The sequence below is a fragment of the Mesoplodon bidens genome (assembly GCF_964165515.1).
Source record: "Mesoplodon bidens genome assembly, chromosome: 1".
NCBI classification, from domain to species: domain Eukaryota; kingdom Metazoa; phylum Chordata; class Mammalia; order Artiodactyla; family Ziphiidae; genus Mesoplodon; species Mesoplodon bidens.
Window position 1 is genome coordinate 14,677,837 of NC_138176.1, and position 21,306 is coordinate 14,699,142.

The following is a 21,306-nucleotide window of genomic DNA, read 5'->3' on the forward strand; positions in this document are numbered from 1 at the left end:
AGATGAAGACTTTGTGCCCTTCTTTAAAAAAAAAAAAAAGTCATTCAGTTTTTAGTTTGTTCTAGAAATTCTGCTGTTAGTATCCTGTAAGAATTACCACCACCCCACGCCCAAATAACCAACTCTCAGGAAAACTAAGGGATGCCATAAGAGACTTTTTTTCCCTTTATGTTCGCTTTACAAGAATTTACCAGCCTCCATAATGAATTATTGTTCATTTGTGACTTAGTGCTGTGACTTTTCCAACATTTCATCCTGAAAGTATTCATGTAGTTGTCATTAATTTTTAGGACTTTGCGAATGCCATTTTTGTGCTCTGTCATTTACATTTTGTATTTTGCCACTGACCTTTTTGTTCCTCCAGAAACATTCTTACTTCACTCACTTGGTCAAACTTGCAGCACTCACTATTTCAGAGTTAGTTTTCCATGGGAGAAATGAGGAAACATTTTTATTTTAGTCAATATGAAGATTTGAATATTTCAAAGTGTGGAGAAAGGTAGGAACACATTTTATGGACATGGTGAGACTCATTTTACCGATTATATTCCACCAGTATACAAATATTCAGAGTATCATTTGAGGGAAGTTAGAATAAGAGATACATATTCAATAGAATCATTAATATTTGGATAGAGAAATAAGAACTGTGTAATTGGCAGGATGGAGAGGAAACATACTGAAGGGAGTGACTTGTAAGTGAGCAGAAATTTTCTTTTGAGCTCCCTAGTAGCCAAATCAAAAAAAAAAAAAAAAAAAGGGTGTGGGGGGGAGAGGACACAAACTTACAAACTCTATCATCTAGTAAAAGAAATAGCTATTTTTTTTACATGGTTCAGATGTTTTGCAAGCATCAAACTGGCAGAGGTATTTACTATGTAATCTTTTTATAAAGGTCATGGAATGAGAAAATGAAAATTCCAGGGGGCAAATAAGATGCTAAAATAGCACAACTGCATAGTGGGAGCAAATTACAGAGATAAGTTTGATAGGTTTGTTCCTCAGGTGCATTTGAATCTCTGAGATTTTTTTCTTCTGCACACAAAGGGTTATGGAAAGGCTAAAGGTGAGGTTACAAAGTGGAGAAAGGAAGCATCATAAGTGAGGCGGAGGCAGCCTGAGGTTGGCAGAACTCATATCCCAAGTTAGTATCTCCCTCAGGGGCCACAGAAGCACCTTTTTCTTTAGAATTTTTCTTACGGGACTAACTGGTATTTCCTTGATTTACCTAGACTGTGGGCTACAAAACTGACATTTCAAAGAGCAGCAAGTGCCTCTTGGAAAACACTGGACTGCTTAAATAGGATGCAATAATAATAGTGTTAATCATCATCATCATCATCTTAAACATTAGGCATTTTTCTTTATTTCTTTTTGTATGTAAGAAAAATAACAGCTCTGGCTCAGCTCACCCACCCTCCCTCCTTTTGAATTGGCTTCAGTTGCAGAACAGCAGCCGGCGTTGGTGTGTATTCAGAAACAGATCTTGCTTTTCTACAAGGACAGATTGTTTAAAGCTGTCTATAGTATTGCAGTCAACAGTTACCCAAGGGCTGAGCAGAGCTGCTTGGAAGCACATCTTATGTTCAGCTTCATATTTATACTTTGAGGAATGAACTTTCTTGATCTTTCTGCCCTTTTCTCTTTACCCCCACATCCCCATGCAGCGTGAGGCTTGTCACAGGCAGGAGGGAAAGGCCTTTTGAACCAGAATATTCTATAATGTCACAAATTTGTCTGCTCAGACGGTACAGAAGAAATAAATGAGAAAGGCAGACACTGATGCTTTGTGAGCTGAGGCTTTCTACCAGACCCGGGGGATCTGTGTCTCCCACGTGGAGTAAGTCTAGAGGAGCTGCAGTAACAGAATGGCTGCACAATTTCCAAGCCCCTCTTAGACAGGTTTTTCAAATTAGAACTTCATTTTTGGAGTTCATATGTTTGTTATACTGCATCTGACACATTCATATACAAATGTAAGAATAAAATTCCAAAGCCTAATATTAATAATCAAGGATTAGCTAGCATTTTGGATCGTACCCACCAGTCCTTTCCATTATAGGAGATGATCTGACCTTTCTTAAGGATATAGAGTCCCAAGTTTTTCTTTTTTCTTTCTTCTTCTTCTTTTTTTTTTTTTTTTTTTTTGCGGTACGCGGGCCTCTCCCTACCGCGGCCCCTCCCGCCGCAGAGCACAGGCTCCGGACGCGCAGGTTCAGTGGCCATGGCTCACGGGCCCAGCCGCTCCGCGGCATGTGGAATCTTCCCGGACCGGGGCACGAACCCGTGTCCCCTGCATCGGCAGGTGGACCCTCAACCACTGTGCCACCAGGGAAGCCCAAGTTTTGCTTTTTTCTTAGCGGCAACTTTCAAGGTTGTTCTCTAGCTTAATTTTTTAGAAGTTCTAATTTTATTTGTACATTTGTGACATTTCATAAATTGCTTCGTTTTAAAAGGATTCCTTCTGAAGTTTCAAGAAAGACATACTAGAATCTTGCTTTGAAAAAACTGTCTAGGATAGTATCTTCCTAACTGAAGATAGAAAAAAAGTAATGATGGAGCTTAGCTTCAGTGCATAGACGTTTTAGACTGATATGCCAATAATTGTAGTAACAAGGCCTATTACAGTTTTCTGATCCTACCCAAAGAGCAGAAAAGTCCAAAAGGTAAACAACCAAACTCTTTGCCACTTCATTTTTATAATCCTGTGTCTGTATTTTAATAGGAAATAAACCCACTTACTTCTCAATCACATTAAAATGAAAATGTTCATAAAAGCTATTTAAGGCTCAGGAAGCCTTCATGAGCCTTTTAAAAAGAGCTTTTTGACATCATTCCATTTTCTGTTTAAAATCAGAGCTGAGTTTGGGAAAGAATTAACTCTTGAGAGGCCAGATGATTCAAGTAGAGCTGTCAGAAAGCCATGCTCTGTGAGAAGTAAAGACTTCACAATTCCAGTATTACTAAAGGACTCTGGTCAGTTGAGGAAACCATGGCCTGGGGTTTTAGAGTTTGTTAAAGGTCTGTACACAGTTTCTCAGCGTGGTCCTGAAAATCAGTAGTACCACCAAAGCAGAGCAGATTTCTAATAGGAGCATTTTCCAGCATGCTCTTGAAATTTTAACAAAACTTGGCCTTTTCACTTCCTGAGGGATTTTCAGCTCATCTGTTTTTCAGTACCATATTAATAAGCATCGAACAGAATTATTAAACTTGAGGTATGTGTTTGGTTTTAAGGTCCAACTGGAATATTAGCCACCTCAGAGTCCAAATCCATGCCAGTGTTGGGTTCTGTATCCAGTGTAACAAAAACAGCCTTGAACAAGAAAACTCTGGAGGCAGAATTCAACAGCCCGTCCCCCCCAACACCTGAGCCAGGTGAAGGGTCGTGTAAATTGGAAGGATGCACAAGTTCCAAGGTTACATTTCAGTAAGTAATGATGCTCTTTACTAAGTAGTGTATAGAAGAATCTGTGATGACTAATTTGTGTGTTACTTTGCTTTGTTTCTCTTTAGATAGAGATTTCGATTTGGTTAGCCAATAAATACTCTTCTTCCTCTGATGAACCAACTTTTGGTTCCAGACTCCTAGCTTAGAGGTCTTATTCTGATGCAAAGCAGATATGTATAAAGAGAATTCCATCCCTAAACTGGTTTGGTAATCAGATTCTTCTTCTACACAAAGAATTGACTTGGATGATCCTTACTCAGCATCAGAAGACACTTAATCATTCTTTCAAGATTAAATACTTAGATCATCCCTCTTAATGGTTCATGAGCAGCCAAAGAAGATATTAGATCTTCAAACTTACTTTGAAGGGTATGTTTTTACAACCTTATTTTCTGATTCTCAATTAAAGATGTGCCTTAATACTGCTCTATTCTGAGACTGAAAACACGCTATGTAAAGAGTTACCTATATATGGCTTGAAAGTGGCACTTTGATTGTCAAAGAATTAATCCTGCTATTGAATGTGTTTCAGACAGATCTGGTGGAGGATCAGTTTGTTTTATAACAATGGCAGGCTCTTTTTGAAATTAGTCTAGTTCTGCTTTAGTTCTCTTGCCAGGATGTCAGCTCGTTTGTCACATAAAGAAAAGGAAGAGGTGAGACAAATCAGATCAGCAAATATTGTAATCACGGTTAATTAAACCTTTGATTTCCTGTTCTGTCAGGGGAGAAAGAACCCTTTTTTGTAGCTATACCTGTCTTAATTTAAAAGGTGAAGCCTGGACAAATGAAGTTGCGATTCAATTTAGATCTATTTTTGCCAACTGGTATTTTCTTCCACTCTTGCGTTTCTCTTATTGGTACTATTAACTTTTTTTCCCCTCTTTTGGAATGAATGACCTTCTTTGCTGATTTACAGTTTTATCTAATTTCATTGTGTTTAAAAAGTACATTTTCTCCTGCAGTCATGTGTTTCCTTTCTTTTGACTGGAGTCATTTGAACAGTTCTAACAGAAAGATGATCTATATTCATTCTTCGTCTGTCCTATTAAATTTGTTTAGCACCTAATTTGACACCAACAGTCTGGCTACATTTGAACCAGTATCCAGACACAAAAGCAATTTGGCTGAGAAACTTAGTTTCTGAGAAATGCTTCAGTGTGTGTGTAGAGATTTTTTTTTTCCTTTACCATTTTACACAGATAATCTTAATCAGAAAATACTGCAACTCCTTCCTTCTTTTGTCTGCCTTTTATTCTCCAAAAGTAAGTGGAAATTACATTTCCAAGAAAGGAAATGAAATAATTGCAGGCCCAAGGTCTGCAAAATGTGTGCTGAATTGACAGTGAAAAGGATCCATTTGTTGACAGACACAGTTGTTAGATGCCATAAAGGCCTATGTGAAGCTCAATTTATTTCTCATCTTGCTTGTTCAATGACTGTTTAAGAGACACGTTTCAATTTAATTTATCTACTTAAAGTACTAATACAAATACTCTGTGCTGCTGTATTAACTTTTAAACTTTGTAATCTAATGCTTGATTATTCAGTTCTTGACATGCTTTAGCTGAAATAACTAACGCCATGCATTTTCATATTGACAGTCATTTAGCAAAGAAGAGTGCCTTTCTGAAAAATGTGTTTCTTAAGTACAATTAGACTATCCAAATGAATCCAAGTATCTTGTGTATGTACATGGTAATTATTCACTTCCCAGACGTGCTTCATTCATTTATGTTTAAACCTAGCTTTTTACTGAGTAAAAGAAGTTTAACTTAATGTAGTCATATGTAAGCTTTAAAAGTAAAAACTCATGTGATTTCTCAGGATCCCCTGGAAGAGGTTTAGCTACCAGGAATGAGAAGGGTTATTTTCAGGCTGTTTCTGGCTGGCTTTGGCTAGCAGGTTCATTCTGTTATACTAGCCATAAGGTAGAGGCAACCACATTGTCTTACCTCATAGACCTGATTTGTCACTTTGAAGTGAGATCAGCAGTTAAAAAGTGCAGATGTTTCCTTTGCTTTTAAAAAGTGCCGTTGCACTCTGGTAATGGCACCCTTATTTTGATCTGTGGCGACACCACCATAGTGTTTTTCAGGTGAGTGGTATTATCGGCTCTTGACAGGGAATCAAGGTCAGGGAGGATATCAATCACAGTAGGCTCTAATGCATTACGTTATTGCGAGCGCGCACACACACACACACACACACACACACACACACAAGTCCCTGCCACTCTTACGCTCCCTTCCGCCCTCCACTTTGGCCTCTCTGGCCTAGTATCAATCCACCCCAGCTCTTTGCTTTTGCTATCCCCTTTGCCTCAGATACCCTTCCCCCAGTAGCTGCACTATCTCACCTCTATCATTTCTTTGCTCAGATGTCATCTTTTCAATGAGGCCAACCCTGACCACCCTATTTAAAATTGTAACTCAACTCCCTTAAACTCTGATTCTCCCTTACCCTACTCCATGTCCCCCCATAACAGTTATCTTCTAACGTATTACATACCTTATTTATTATATATATGCTTATTTTCTCTCTTCCCCTCCTAGAATGTAAACTCCATGAGGGTAGGACATTTTTTGTCACTGGTGTATCTCAAACACCTGGAAAAACTCCTGCCTTATGGTAGGCTCTCAGGAAATACTTGTTGAATAAATGAATAAATACATTTTTAGTATCAATAAAACAGCAGAATATCAATTAATTAGAATACTCAGTTAACCAGTATTCCCCCATTATTCAGCAGTCACACATATACACATATATGTGTACATAAATATTAGATATTTTGGTTTATTTGGTTGCTTATTTGGGTTTTTAAACATTTTTTAAATGCCTAGGAGTCATTTACATTCAGTTTCGCATATCTTCTGCATCTTTGAACCTACACAAGATAAAGTTATCAGAGACAACAGAATACCCGGTCGTAAAAGAAAGATTCGGCTGTGCTCACTGCCTCAGGTGGACAGGAAAGTTTGCTAACCTACTAAGAAAACTTTTTAAATGAAGGAAGAAACAAAGATGTTTTCTGCATAAGGTCTTCACTTACCCAGAAAATTAAATAGCATCAGTCTATTCCCAGAAAGTTTATTTTCCTTTTAATAAATTCCTAAAATCAACATATGTGTATGTTCCAAATAACTGAGTAACTTCTATCTGGTAAACTGTAAAGCCAGAGAGATATATGGATTTATTTCTTAGGAACTTAGGAGACAGCAAGAGACACCTTTAATACTTAATTGCAAGGATTAATTAAAATTAACATTCTTGTCACCAGTCAGAGCAAGCAAGGTTTTTTTTTTAAGCAAAAAGAAGAAAAAGAAAAAGATAATCAGGACTTGGAGAAGCCTAATTGTTTCTATTTATCTTTCAATAATAGCTTTAGAAATATTTGTGTCCTCAATTATTTCTAATAAATACGTACTATCTAGTAATAATATCTTAAATCTAACAGTGAATTTGAATTTCATTAATTCCAATTAGTTATTACTCAAACAGGAATTATGCTCATAATCTCCCCTTATGCCATGAGAGGTAAAGAGCTGGCCAAGCAAATGGAGAGTATAAGCCTTATTTTTGCTTTCATGCTCTTTCCTTCTGATCCAGAATATTCTGACAGTGTTAAAATAGAGTAAGACTCATTGATTGAAGCTAATCAATGGCTGGGATGGTCAATATAAAATAGGGAAAATTCCAAATTACAGAATTTTTAAAAGATAACGATTCCATTACTTTCAGACAGCTACAGTACCTGGAAATAGGCTAACTGAGTGTTGCACAGGGTCAAAAAAAGCCAAGAATGATTTGTATTTTCACCAGTAAAAGCCTGTAGACTGGACGAGGAGTAACAAGGAAACACAGCATGATCAGTTTTGTAAACCAGTGTCTTTCCACATATGCACAGGGTGCCGAGCAGCACTGAATTATTTCCAGAACTCCAGCTCTACAGTGAGACCTTGGGTTCGGATCTTGGGTTTGCTGTTTATTATCTTTATGACCTCGGGCAAGTTATTTAATCATGTGGAAGATGAGAGTAATGATACCTACCTTGTAGGGTTGTCATGTAAATTAAATAATATATGAAAAGTATTTCAATAAATTCCTTTTCTATCTTAATATAAAATTATAATGCTGGGCCATTACTGGATTATCAAGGACAAAAGTTAGAGTCGAAAGCTTAGGTGCTGAACACCTGGCTTATTGACTGGGCCAGGTTTCCTTGGGAAAATCACGTAACCTCTGTGTTTTGTTTTTGTGTTTGTTTTTTCACTTTTTGTTGTATTGTTTTTCGTATCTAAAATCGAGGCAAGTAGATGAGGTGCTCTTCAGAGTCTCTTTCAGCTCTAGAATCCCAATAATTCCTCACAAATGTGGTTGCTTGACAAAGATGTTCACAGTTAAGATAAAGAACAAGAGTTAAGCACATAGTTTTTACCCTCAACATGTCTCTCAATATAGATTTACAGTGAAACACAAACAAGCCTAGAAATATAAAATAATTTTTTGAAAAATTTTAATTTTCAAACTACATCATAGGAACTTACAAATCCAGATTGAAATGATCGTTATCCTTCAGGGTTATATTCTTAGGGGTCAGGATACTCATTCCAACCCTGTCACTATTGCTCCAAATGCTTTTAGACCTATTTGGATTAGAGATATCTGACCACAGAGGAAATAAGTTGGACAGTCTTTCCTATCCATTTATTCTGGGGTAGAAAAAGTGGGTGAGAAGTAAAGAGTGCTTTAGAGCCACTCGGTGGGTCACGTAAGAGAATTAGTGTCAGTATTTATTTTGGTCAAAAAATGATACGGCCCATTTTAACCACTACTGTATGTTCAACATATGTTTCCAAATGACTCTGGCTTTTGCTAGTTCATTCAGTTTTTGGAAATAGGCATCAGTTTGCCACCATTGCAGATGCATTTTTAAAAATGTGACACAGGGGCTTCCCTGGTGGCGCAGTGGTTGAGAGTCCACCTGCCGATGCAGGGGACGCGGGTTCGTGCCCCGGTCCAGGAAGATCCCACATGCCACGGAGCGGCTGGGCCCGTGAGCCATGGCCGCTGAGCCTGCGCGTCCAGAGCCTGTGCTCCGCAATGGGAGAGGCCACAATAGTGAGAGGCCCGCGTACCATTAAAAAAAAAAAATGTGACACAGACCCATGACATGTCTCCCAGCCATGTGTACAGAAAAGTACCATGCAATACAGTCAAGCCAAAGCTTGCTTCTTGAACTCCAGTTAGGTTGACAAGTTCCAAATTTACACATTCTGGGGCGTTGATTTAAAGGGTAACTAGGAAGTCAATATTTCAGAAGCAAACATAAGTTGAGCAATAAGTAAGAAAATGCAAGTATAATACCTAGCTATGGGTAAAGTTGTCTTCCATTTTAATCCTGTGTGAGGTACCTGAGACACGTTAGCTCTGTTATCAACAGAATGGGGAAATCTGATGATCTCGAGTGATGTAAGTGAAGTGAATTGGGAAAACATTTGGGGGTAAAAACATACAACCTTCCATTGTATATGTTTCGCCTCTTTATTTTTAAAATTTTCTGTTACTCTTTGTCAATATATATTAATATATATCCATATTATAATAGCGTTCATCTGAGAGGAAATGCACTTACCTCGCTATAAGCAGGATGTCTGTGTTGATTATAGATGGAGGCTATGAGTAACAAGCCAGTTTCCAATTTGGAATTTGCTTTTGTGATGTTTTGTTGTTGTTACTAACGTTTCACTAACATTTATGAAGCCAGTACTTTTATGTGTTGTTTTAATTCTTCCAAAGGCACTGAGGTTTAGTGACATAAACAATTTGCCCAAAATTCTGTTCCTAATCGATAGTTGGGTCAGATTTCATTTGAACCTTCTTCATTCTAACTTGGAGCCCACGCTTTTGAGCTATAGCATACTGTGTTGAGTGTATTAAGAGCTGTAGGAATGGAAGGGAAGAAAATGACTGTAAAGTTTCTTCTGTAGGAAGCAATGATTCTGTAGTTAAATTGCTCCATTTGCCCTATTCACATCCTGCTCCTCTGACTCTACATACTCACAGATAGTGTCATCTCTTCCTTTTTCTTTCCTCTTCCTAAGGCTAAACTAAGCAATTAATATATGTTTTGCCAAGGAAAGAAAATGTTACCCAGTAAAGCAAAGAATTCTGAAAAGGAGAGCCAATCTGAATTAGCAAGAAGACTTAAAGAGATTTGGAAAGAAATTGTTTTAGTGTTTTTCATGTCAAATGGCCAATAAAGGGATGCTTCACAAATAAACTTTTGGAAATTACTATATTAGAATACCAGCCTAAGCTCCTTTAATCTTTGGCATAAGTTTCATGTACACATTTTTTGTTTACATTTCAAACATGCTGAAGATTAATTAGTTCATTCCCAGAAGTCAAATACCTTGAAAATATCTGACTGTAATCACTGGATTGGAAAGGTGTTTTACTAAATGATAATATGACAATATAAAGATGAATCACTGTGAATACAGTTGTTTTAAAACATACATTCTACAGCCCCAAATAAATTTCACTGTTGCACCCACTTTCTGCTGCACCTCTGTGAGTCAGCTCCACCTTTGGTCAGTTACTGGTTAGCTCCTTTGAGTTTGTGGTATAGTGTCCATTGTCATCATATTTTAGAACATCTCTGTTTTAAAGAAAGGCAGGACAAATGGGCCTGCAGTATGGAGAAAGAGACAAGCAGATCTCACAAGGGTTCTGCATCACAGTCAGGCAGAGACCCAAGAGTATCTTGTGTTCTCACAGTCTTGCTTTTTTGTCTCCGAACAGTCTCATCTAGAAGTGGCCTTACTTGTCTGTATTGAGCTTTATTCATCTGTGTTCACTTTTTCTATTAATGACTTTCAGAAAGGTGAATATCCACCTGACAGCTACAGTTAAACAAGGGAGTCAGCCTCAAGGATGATTTGTCACTTCACCTAGTTACATCTCTAGAACCTTGCTTCAAAGGGGAGAACCCAGTTTCCATTGTAACTGGTGTGATTTGCAGTGATTTCATAGCTGTGTCCTCATCTCTTGGTCATTCTCAAAGACGCTTTTAAGCCACAATTGCCAGAGACCCTTCCAGTTAATACTTCTCTAATTCATCATGCTCCTCTTCAACCCCAGAGCTCCCCAAAACTCTAAGCTATATCAAGCTCTTTAAAATTTCCTTTTCAACCATCAGGTGGCTAGCTTGCCTTTTTTGTTTGGGAGGTCAAAACAGGTCACGTTGTGCCTTAGAAGAATTTAAAAAACAAAAACCTATGTAGCAATTACAGGACTTCAATTTCAGTAGAAAAATGACCGTTTCCAGTGCAGCCACTTTTATTTTAATTTGCATTTAATTTCTAGGTCTGTGGTGTCTCTAAATACGTGCGACCTGTGGCCCCGCACAGATTTATTTTTGTAAGAGTTCATCTTGTTTGAGCCATTAACTGAATACCAAAGGGTAGTTGATCAAAGATAAATTTTAGGTATCTCATGGCTAGTGTAATCTGTCAGATATTTCTGTGAAAGAAAAAAAATCTAATTGCCTTTCAGGTTTTGAATTAAAAGTAAGATTGATTGACCTCTAACTGGTCTCTTCAGTTTTTTTCCCATTATTTCCAGTGTGAAACTAATGTAGAAAAATGAAATTGAAAATGTTGCTCTTTTGCATTGCAGCTGGAGAGTCTGAGCTTTTGAAATATGTTACCAAATAGAAATTGAGATTCTTAACTTACTTTTAGGGAAGCTTGGCATTAAAATTGTCTCAAATATTGATCTCATCTGGAAATTAATTTGGTTAGTCATACAAGTATGACTTTAGAGGGATTTGGGTCAACATTTTGTTCAAATGGAAAATAGAGAAGTTTTTAGTGCTTGTGGTGGGAAGAGTAGGTTTTCTAACTGTTACTCCCAACTCTACCCTTTCCTCCCCCCTCCTCTCCTCTTTTCTCTCCTTTTGTGTATGTGTGCATATGTGTATTTGCATGCATGGTGCGGAGGGGAGAAAGGAGGGCACCTTCCCTGTACTTAGTAAACATTCGTTTCTGAGAAGAGACTACTCGCTAGCAAATGAACTGCATGGAAGTTACTGCTTAATCTGATGCTCTTATACAATTAAAGGATTTGCTGTGCTCTCAACTGTAATCTTTGTACGGCTGAATTGTGTACGGACACTGCAGGAAACAGCTCTGCTCAGCAAAGCACTACTACAAAGGTTCTCCATGTGTTCCTGTACATGGACAATTAAGTTTTAACAACAAAATTAGCAGAACAACTGGATGTTCTGGAAGTTGAGATCTCCTCACTCAGTCTGTTTTTCCTCCCCCCTCCAAAGGAGTTTTCCTGTGGGCTGCCCAGAAGATCTGCCTGTCAGTTTTGTCTTACAGGTGTTCTGAGTTGCCTTACAGACAGCAGCTTCTTCCACATTAATTGTTGAGGCTGTATTACACCTAGTGTTAAAATTCTGTTGAGTAAATCTCAGAATAATTGTTAAAATGCTGCTGAGTAATTCTCAATTCTCTCAAAGAATTAATTGCCTTCTAACATGTGCCTCCAGTTGCAAACACCTATGATTTTAAGAGACTTAGCATAAAATATATCATTTCTCCATGGAGAACCATATTGCCTTTGGTGCTTTGTCATTTTTTTTAAAACATCTTTCAGTAGTCTCTGCGGTATTTGTGTTTCCTTTTATTTTTGTATAGTGGAGTAGTGGAGACTTAAAATTTATTCAAATAGAAGTTCTGGCTAAAACTTAAATGCAATTTCAGATCTGAGGATGAATTGACTTAACTTCTGAAACCTGATAAATGCTTTTCATTTGAAATATATTTTGTCATATAACTGTATGAAAAGTAACACACTGAAGCTTCATGACTTCCTGTCTTAAAAGAGAGTTTGAAGTACATAATATAGTAAATTTAAAGAAAAATCTTTTAAAATTTAAAAAACATTGTTCTGAAAATCAAGAATGAAAATGCAAACATTTTGTGCATGGCAGCTTTCTTGAGGAGCCAGTGTTATTTATATATGGTGTCTCTTATGGAAGCCTTTATGTTCCTTAAAATATCTTTTTTAAATAATATTCACATTTCATAGCTGAGATCTCAATGGATTTTCCATGGTGACTTAAAGTTGTACAAAATTATAAAAAGCTTAAAAAGTAGCCAAAAAAAGTATCATACACATTTAAGAATCTTTGCTTGTGCTAAAATCAGTCGTAGCTTATGCTTTATCATTGATTTTGCTGGCGAGAATGGTCCAGTTTCCTGAGCCTCCCTGGGCCAGTGTATTTTGGAATCTGTAAACGTGCACAGTCCAGCTTACGCTAGAAGAATAAAAGAACTGGGACAAGGCTTCGTAACGTGCACTGTGGTCTGAGATGTAACCCGTGCACTGAGATGGCTGTGCTGCAGTTTTTCCACCAAAGAAACTATGGCTCAGTGTGGACACAGAGGTCTTTGCCCAGCCATTGTTACCTCTGTTAAAAGGAATTCTTGTTAATCTTACGGCAAATCAGCATCTAGAAGCTGATGTCAGATTTTCAACCATGGCGGTATTCTGTTGTTTAACAGTATTATTTTTCATAATTTAAATGATATCGATTTTTCCCTCAAATAGAAGCTGACCCAAATTGGCAGACTAATTTATTCTTTGCGCTAAAACGCAGTTTCAAAAAGTACACAAAGCCAAAAGAAATTAGCTTCGTTTTTTCTACCTTCATTATATTTTAAAGTATTAGAATTAGCAATAATATAGAAAGTTTCATCTTATGTTTGAAATTTTATTTTGGAAAGTTTTGGATAAGTGTGTTAAAATATCCTGAAAAATAGGATGTCTGAGAGAAACAATAAAAACTACCTCTGTTGCAATGCCACTACTGTTCACTGCTGTAGTAACTGTATAAAGGGCTTGGGGGGGAAAAAAAGTAAGACTTCTTATTTTTACACAAGGGAGAATATAAAACTGACTTCCTCTTTGGAGTTTTCCCAGGAAACTACTTTATAAAGACAAATTTAAATCTTTCCGTTTTCTGTCCTTGAAGGTGGTAAATATGATTGTAGCTTTATCCATTTTTATTGTAAATGAAACAGAGTTCAGACCATCCGGCTGTGCGTCATCTGTTGGATGGCTGCCACAGACTAATGCAGGCGTCCCACTGGGAGACCAGAGAAGAACTATACTTTGATTCACCAGATTGTGTTAAATAGTCCAGCTGTTGCGATTTGAAAGATAGTTACCTCAGAAGTGAAATAGAAATGAACTTGACATTTATGCCTCAAACTATTTTTACACTGTTTGGCAATCAGCTTTTCAGAGGTAGCATTTTATAAAATAACTCTCACTGCTTTAAAGTTTCATTCACTGAAATGTTCAAAATGTCCCACCTTTATATTATCAGTAGAATTAAGCTTGAGTGATATGCAGAATTTGCATGAAATAAGCATTTTCCCCCTTCATTTCATGAGCTTTGATTGTATTCAGTTGCGCTCAGAACCATGTCTATTAGGACTCTTTGGGGCATTAGTTAATTTGAATTGCAGCTGAAATGTTAGCTAGAATGTTGTTGAATATAAGTGGAATGTGGAAAGTTGATTTTGAAAGGAATTTCATTGAATGCAAACCATGATGTGCTTTTCAAAAATTAGAATGCTGCAATTTCATCTCCTGTAACACAGTCCGATAAGTCACTGAGTCCCTTTATTATAAAGTTCAACTTTGGCAATACCGATGCAACTGTTCTGATTCTTCTGGTACCAGTACCAGTTGGAGTCAGGTTTTTCCTTTTACCAGCAAGTGGCCTCATCTGCCCCAGCCCTACCTTCTGGCCCTCTTGCAGTTGAGGGAGAAGTAACTGCTTTCTAAAAGAGCAACCAAGTTGTACTTGGGCATCAGGCTTCACAGAGTGGTATAGATTGATATATTGTCTTCTAGCTTTTATTTTGCTTTTGGGTTTTTCTTTTTGTCTTGAAATAGCACTTAACAAATGATTTTAAATGACCCATGAAACTATCTATTTGATTGGGTTAAAAATCACTAGCAGTATGTTGTGGTAAGAAAAAAAAGTACTGGACAGGAAGTCAAGAGTCCACAATTTTAATCCTGTATCTGCTGTTAACAAATTGTGCGCCCTTGGACAAATCATGTAACTCACTCTTGTTTGGTGTCTTCACCTGACAAATGAAAAGGCTGGACTCGTTCATGTCAGTAATCCCTCTCAGACTGAACATTCCATGATTTTAGTCTTAATGTCACCTACAAAATCTAAGTTTTACTTGGAGATTTTGCAGCATACAGGAGAAGGTCTGCCGTACTTTTTATGAATACTGAATTTTAATTCCTTATTTGTGGTCATTGCTCTTAGGTGAAGAATTAAAGAAGAAAAATTTAACGGAACAATAGTATACGGCAATTCCTATTGGATTGTTGCATTTGAGCAGCTGGGATTTTTACCTTGGGGGAGAAGCTTCAGATTTAACCTTGTAGAACCTGCCACTATGGCTGCCTAGAGCAAGAGCCTGGGTTCTTGGCAACATCACTGATGGAGCTTTCTGGCTCTTCCCATGAGATGGGAATGGAGTTAGAAATGAAGCCTAGGAGGAAGGTCCTTCACTCCAGAAGGAGCCCTGGGCAGCTCCCCATGGGAACCAGGAATGGACTTAATGATGTCAAACCAGGAAGAGCTAGCTTTAAGTCACAAAGGAGAAAACAAAAAACAAAAAAACGAGGGGTAGCTTGAAGGGATGGATTTTATGTTTATAGTTCTGAAAGATGAAGCTGAAAACAGGGATTCAGAAAGAATCAGTAAACATGCCAGAATTAGCCTGTGGCATCATTATCATGTTTTTGGAAGATGCCTTTGGTAAATAGCTGTGTGACGTTGTGGAAAAATCAGGAACAGGAAGATAGGAGCTTCTGATTCTTGTCCTGGCTCTGCCACTGATAAGCTGTATAATTTTAGGTCAGGCTTTCCCTCTCTCCAAACCTCATTTTCCTCATCTGTAAAAGGACCAGTTGGACTAGATGATTGCCATAGTCCCTTTTAGCCTTAAGCCATTGGGATTCCAAGTCAGTGGTCATTATCTTCAAGAAAGTAGTTACTCTGATTCTCAACACATAGAGAAATTTTCCACTGTGCCAAGTTCAGTGATAATAAAGGTGTTCTCAAATTGGAGTGTTCAGGTGACTTAATAATCGATTAATCTATTATTGAGAAGCCTACTTTAGGAAAGAACAATGCTCTGGACTGAGACAATTCCAGGACAGTTTCAGCCTGGCAGTACAAAGTTTCTGATTTTTCAGTTCAGTCAGCATCATTTGTTGCTGTTGTGGAGCCCTGAGAGCTTCCTGGAAGTTTTCAGCCTCCAGCTGATGAAGAAAGCATTTTAGGATGTGTTTACCTCCCCTTCGTCTGCAGACACACATGGGCATGAAAACTTCCATGGTAGTTCTACAAAAGTGATGAAGGTCAGTATGGGTTGATGGAAGTTGCTCACTTAGAATGAGATGGATACTTCCTTTGCATGCGTAGAGCAACTGGCTGGCTTCTATGCAATGAGCCTTAGACCCAGGGTAGTGGAACCACACTGGGGACTTGACCAGCAGACTTTGTGTGGCTTTGACTGTAACAACTTTAGCTAGGCTGGAACTTGGAACTTCATTTCCGAGAATTCCCTTTCCCATTTGTTTCCAGGTTAGGGTTGTCTACAGGAGAAGTTTGCACGAGATTTAGAAAGTGGGAGTGACATAATAGTCTTTTTATTTTTTAATGCTCCCGAAAGTCTGCGTAGGGCAGGCTCTGTTACAATTCATGTGCGTTGTCACCTAGTTGGCATGTGGTACAGCTGGCCCACAGTTTCTCCAGCTCCCCCCATCTCCCCCTCCAGCTTCCCCAAATTTTAGGCCAGGTGCACATGCAATTCCATGTGGAAGGGCTCCAGTTTATCCTGCAGCTTATCTGCATCATCAGGATTGGAGACTGTGAAAGATAGATGCAGCTCTGGTTTGTCCTCAGCTTCTTGGCACTTTTCACCCATCTTCCTTTTCAGCTGCAAGACCTGCTGATTTCAGGCCCTGCTGATTTCAGGCCCAGCATAATACACAGAGGCAACAGACTCACGTAGACTGCCTAACTCTCTCTCTCCATTGCCTGAGGTCTAATGCCTATAATGAATCCCTTATGCCATTCATGGGGGTTTTGCTTCTCTGACCATACCCTAATGGACTCAGCCTTCCAGGTGTTGCCTGGGTCAGAGAAAGTCAAGCCAGATACCAGCTGGGTAACTACATCCCATGTTGATTCCCAACGCACAGTAACAGATATCTTGAGAAGTGGATCCTTGGCCAAGGTAGATGGGCAGTGTCATGGTGTTTTCTAATGACAAGGGTGTTGCCAAATCCAGGCAAAAATAAAGGAATCTGTCCTCACTACAGTATAGCTTTCCTCTCAGGTCATCTCTTTGCTTTTGCCACCTCCAAAGAAGACAGTTATGTGCTAGTCACTTATGAATGATGATCAAGTCACACGGTATAACTGGATAGCCCTGTGGAATGGTTTTCAAACATTTAGACAGATCTCGTAGTACCAGGTGATAAAACTATGGTCACTGGGTTTGAGTTTTGGTACCTGTGGCTGGATCGTGCAGGCCACTTTGTCTCAATAGTTGATCATTTGTTCTGTTACTTTTGTTGTATAAGAGAGACCTTCAGACCTACTCACACCAAAGCCTTGGTTTCTGCACATTCATTCTGAGCCTTTCACACACAGTAGTTCATTAGTATTTGCTCATTTGTTTACTCCACAAATGGATCTGTGCTGAGTGCTGGCATAGATCTGTGAACAAAGCTGAACAGTCCACCTCATGGATGTTTAAATTTTACTTGAAGAGAGAGACATTAAACAACTGGTTGCCAGTATTTAATTATACCTATGGTAAATCCAACAAGGAAGAAGTATTAGGTGGTAAGAGAGTGTCTAACCAGCAGATCTGAGCTAGGGGTCAGGGAATAGTAGAAATCAAGTCCTGGTAAGGGGCCGGTAGAGCAATGGGCAGACCCTGGCCAACAGTTCACCAGTACACATCCTGACATCCAGAGGTGGATGTGGGACAGGGGCGTGCTGGGTCATGGTTAGTATCCCAGCATTTGCCAAGAAGACCAGGTAAGTCTGAATAGCCTCTGCCCTGCCTCCTACACACCCTTCAACCTCCAGGCATCAGGTCAGCAGTCCAGTACCTTCAGATGATGGCTTCTGACCTGACTTCTGAGAGGACTAGGTGCCCACAGCCTAATTTCCTGACACGTGAGGAGAGAAGAGTGTTTCAGGACATCTCTGTTTCCACAAGGAAATTGTTGCCCATTTAGCTTGAGGAGCAGTAGCTTCTTAGAAGAGAAGAGAGGGAACCTCAGTGGAAAAAGAAACTACATTTGAAATTCAATAAGAAATTTCTCAAACATGATTCTCCTTTTTTAGAAAAAGTGTACGGTAACTTAGCATTTCAGCTTCTTCTCTGGATTCTCCCATCTGCCTTTGCTCCTTCCCTCATCCCTCCACAGGTCTGACCAGAGTTGTTCTTGCCAGTAATGGCAGCAGCTGCCCATCAGGGATGGGAGTGGTTTATTTCCCTCCTTGTTGCAGTCTCAGAACGAATCTGCAATCACATGTACCCGGGCACACAAGGGAGGGGTTAACTGGCTCCTTCCAGTTAAGTGAGGGTGGGACAGGAGTCTGGGGGCGGCAGGCAGTGGGGAGGTGTGCACAGAGTATCCGTGAGCTTTGTGCTTCTGTGAGAAGAGCATGCAATTAAGCAGGTAGGTGCATTTGGCTTTTTAACATTTATGCAGTTAATTGCGCTTTTTCGTCTTCTGGCCTTGTGCTCCTAATATGTAATCTAATAGCTTTTTGTTTTGTAATGGCTGGCACCTCAAGACCACTTTTTGCATGTTGATTAGACTTAGAACGTTTTGGGCTTTTTGCTCATCTGAATCCAGGAATCTGAAAGATAAATGTTTTCTCTCTTTGCTTTTAATTTTTTTGTTCAACTGTTCATCCCCTAGGCCTCCCAGTAACACTGGACGCAGGAGACAATACATTGGCAGTGAAAAACAAGCTGAACCAGTTGTAGTTTTAGATCCTGTTTCCACACATGAACCCCAAACCAAAGACCGGGTCGCTGAAAAAGATCCAACTCAACACAAGGATGATGAAGGTGAAATTAAACCAGAATACAAAGAAGACAGTGTTGAAAAAATAAGAGATACAGACAGCTCCAACTGCTGATCCATAAACCAGAAGGCGGATATGTTCAGAAGTCCTTTTTAACAAGCACATGATTTAGTTCTGGTGTATTGGCAAGGGCTATAGACACTCTGTTCTTGTCACTGTATTCAGAGTATAGGTTCTTTTTTGATGTCACTTTTGTAAGTTCACTTATAAATATAAGTAAGCTATTTAGCAAAGTACACATTCTTTGTAGTTTTTTTAATCTTTATAGGGATAAGATTTTTTTCTAGTTACTGTATTAAGTGTGACTTCTTTTAGAAGTTTACAAAAAGTTCATGTTATCTTTTTAGGTAATGTGCATACCACTAATCAAATGTAATGATGAAAGTTTGCAGCACTTGTGTATAATTGGATAAACAGAAGTGACTAGCTTGAGGCGATTTTAAAAGCCCCCAAAGAAGCTTCTGTTTTGGGTCTGATCCTTTTTTGATGGAGAAACTTCAGTAGCATGGAAATTGTTAGGCACTGTGGCATACAAATTACTTTCTAGGATATACTGAGATACGCTTAAAATTCAGGAGCTGATGTCAAACTAGTAGTCCCATACCCAGTGTTAATTGCACACATTATTAACTGTGGGATGAAAAACACATACTATTGATTGTGTCCAAAGCCTCCCAAGGACTTTGGAGGGAAGGCTGTAGTGGCCAGAAGGCAGAATTGAGGTGAACGTCCAAACCCTGAATTGTACTATCTTGGTAAACCGTGTGCTCTGTGCTGTGAGTTAATTGTGTTTTCTCATGGACTCATGGGCACAAGGACCATATTTTATCACAGTTCTTATGTACAGTGAAGACGGGTGACAGGCATACAATTGTTTTGCTTCACTGCTGTTCTACATTACACAGGTTTGTTGTTCTCTTTAAAGAAATTAGGTGGTAGTCTCTAAAAATACAATGTTTCAGTCTACCACAGTGAATAAATAGAAATTAATCAGGGATTAAAAAAAACAACTTATGCAGCTTTTCAAAATTGATTGTTTCAAAACTGGTGTTTGTTTGAAATAAGTGGTAATGGACTTGAGTGCATTTTTTATGACAGTGATTCAGTAATGGTAATTTTACTATTAAAGAAAGTGAAAGGTTTAGTTTTGTTAGCATAGCTCAGCATGAAGCTGTCAGGTGTTTCTCACCTAAGGGCAGAAGAAAATGGTAGTAATAATTGCAGTAGTTGTATTTTATTTTTGCACGTATGCTAAACATAGGCTTGCAGAGGTGAATAGGCAGGTAAATGTACTTCCTAAATTTGGAGATAATTATCCTTCTGTAGGTTCGTTAGGCTTGATTGTTTCCATGTTTTTCCAGTGATGATTTTACAGTTACTTATCATTTTACTCATAGGGAATTAAAATGTAATGTTTTTCGACTGTGATTTCCCCTAATTGAATAATACTGCTATATGCTATACTAACTACAAACTACATTAATTCACTTAAACAAGTTCTGTTATGCTGTGATTTGAACTCTCCTCACCACACTTATTAAAAAGCACCAACAGTTTCCTATTAAAAGTCAATTGTGGTTATTAACATTTTTGGTTTAGTTCCCCAAACTTGACATTCTTTAATATGAAAATTGTGTAAGACTTGATAACTTCAGTAATTTTTAATAATCCACAAAATGGTTTATTTTAAGGAATTCTGTTCTTTGTTTCTTCCTGCTTTCTGCATTCCTGTGTCTGTTATCAGTCTGCTGGCATGTGTCTTACACATATTTAGGAATATAAAAATATGTACACCAGTCATTCCATATTTAATCACACACCCTTTCCAGGGTAAGGAGTTAACCATTTGTGAAACGTGTTAGCTGGACCAGGCAACATTTAGTCACTGGTACAGTATTTTGAAAGTGTTCTTGCCTTCTCGGAGCTGCTTGTTTCTTCACCAACATCACAAAGCGTTTAAAATTAATTTGCTAAAATTAATTCTAGCATCCTTTTGTATCTGAGAGAGTCTCACATAAACTCCTCACCTACACTGGTTTCAGCAGTTGATCAGTCCTGTGGCAATTCTGATTGGAGGGAATTAACAGGGCTGTGACCACCCAGCCTTGAGTGGCCTGAGTAAAAACAGGTGCGTGTTTTGGCTCTGGCTACTCGCCAGTCATTCCTCCTTCCTTACCTGTTTTGTTACCAGTAAATGTTTGTTAGAAATGGAGTAGTACGGGTAGAGATTACTGTTAATCTTTCAGACCATTTTTAGGTTGTATGTTAGGTATAGTGTATAGTCTGTATCACAGAATCTTAAAAACAAAGTTCGGATGATTTTTTAAACGCACACTATACATGCTTAATCACTTTCATCGTGGAACAGCTTCCGCTTATATGGCGATAAGTTGTAGAGAATGGATAACCGTCTCTTATCATCGCTGACCTTAGGAAGATCATCAAGCAGCCCTTACTTAAGGATTGGATTTGGTTTGAAGTTTCTTCGGAGCACTGACATTTCCCAGTCCCACTGCCATTTTTTTTGTTTTGTTTTTTGTTTTGTTTTGCTTTTTTGCGGTACGCGGGCCTCTCAATGTTGTGGCCTCTCCCATTGCGGAGCACAGGCTCCGGACGCGCA

The 21,306-nt window shown here is 38.6% G+C and overlaps 1 protein-coding gene across 7 annotated transcripts in view; it reads left to right on the forward strand.

Moving 5' to 3' along the window:
* The window catches only part of SHTN1 (shootin 1), a 106,002-nt gene that overhangs the window by 83,241 nt on the left and 1,455 nt on the right, over positions 1-21,306 (forward strand). For 3 of the 7 annotated variants that reach the window (XM_081243767.1, XM_081243768.1, XM_081243771.1), the window contains 2 exons: positions 3,238-3,430; positions 18,518-20,455. In XM_081243767.1, the coding sequence (XP_081099893.1) occupies positions 3,238-3,430; positions 18,518-18,740 (416 nt within the window). In that variant the 3' untranslated portion in view covers positions 18,741-20,455. Of the gene's footprint in view, positions 1-3,237; positions 3,431-3,685; positions 3,792-18,517; positions 20,456-21,306 lie in introns of those variants that run through there. The other 4 variants (XM_081243769.1, XM_081243770.1, XM_081243773.1 and 1 more) reach the window with 4 other exon arrangements.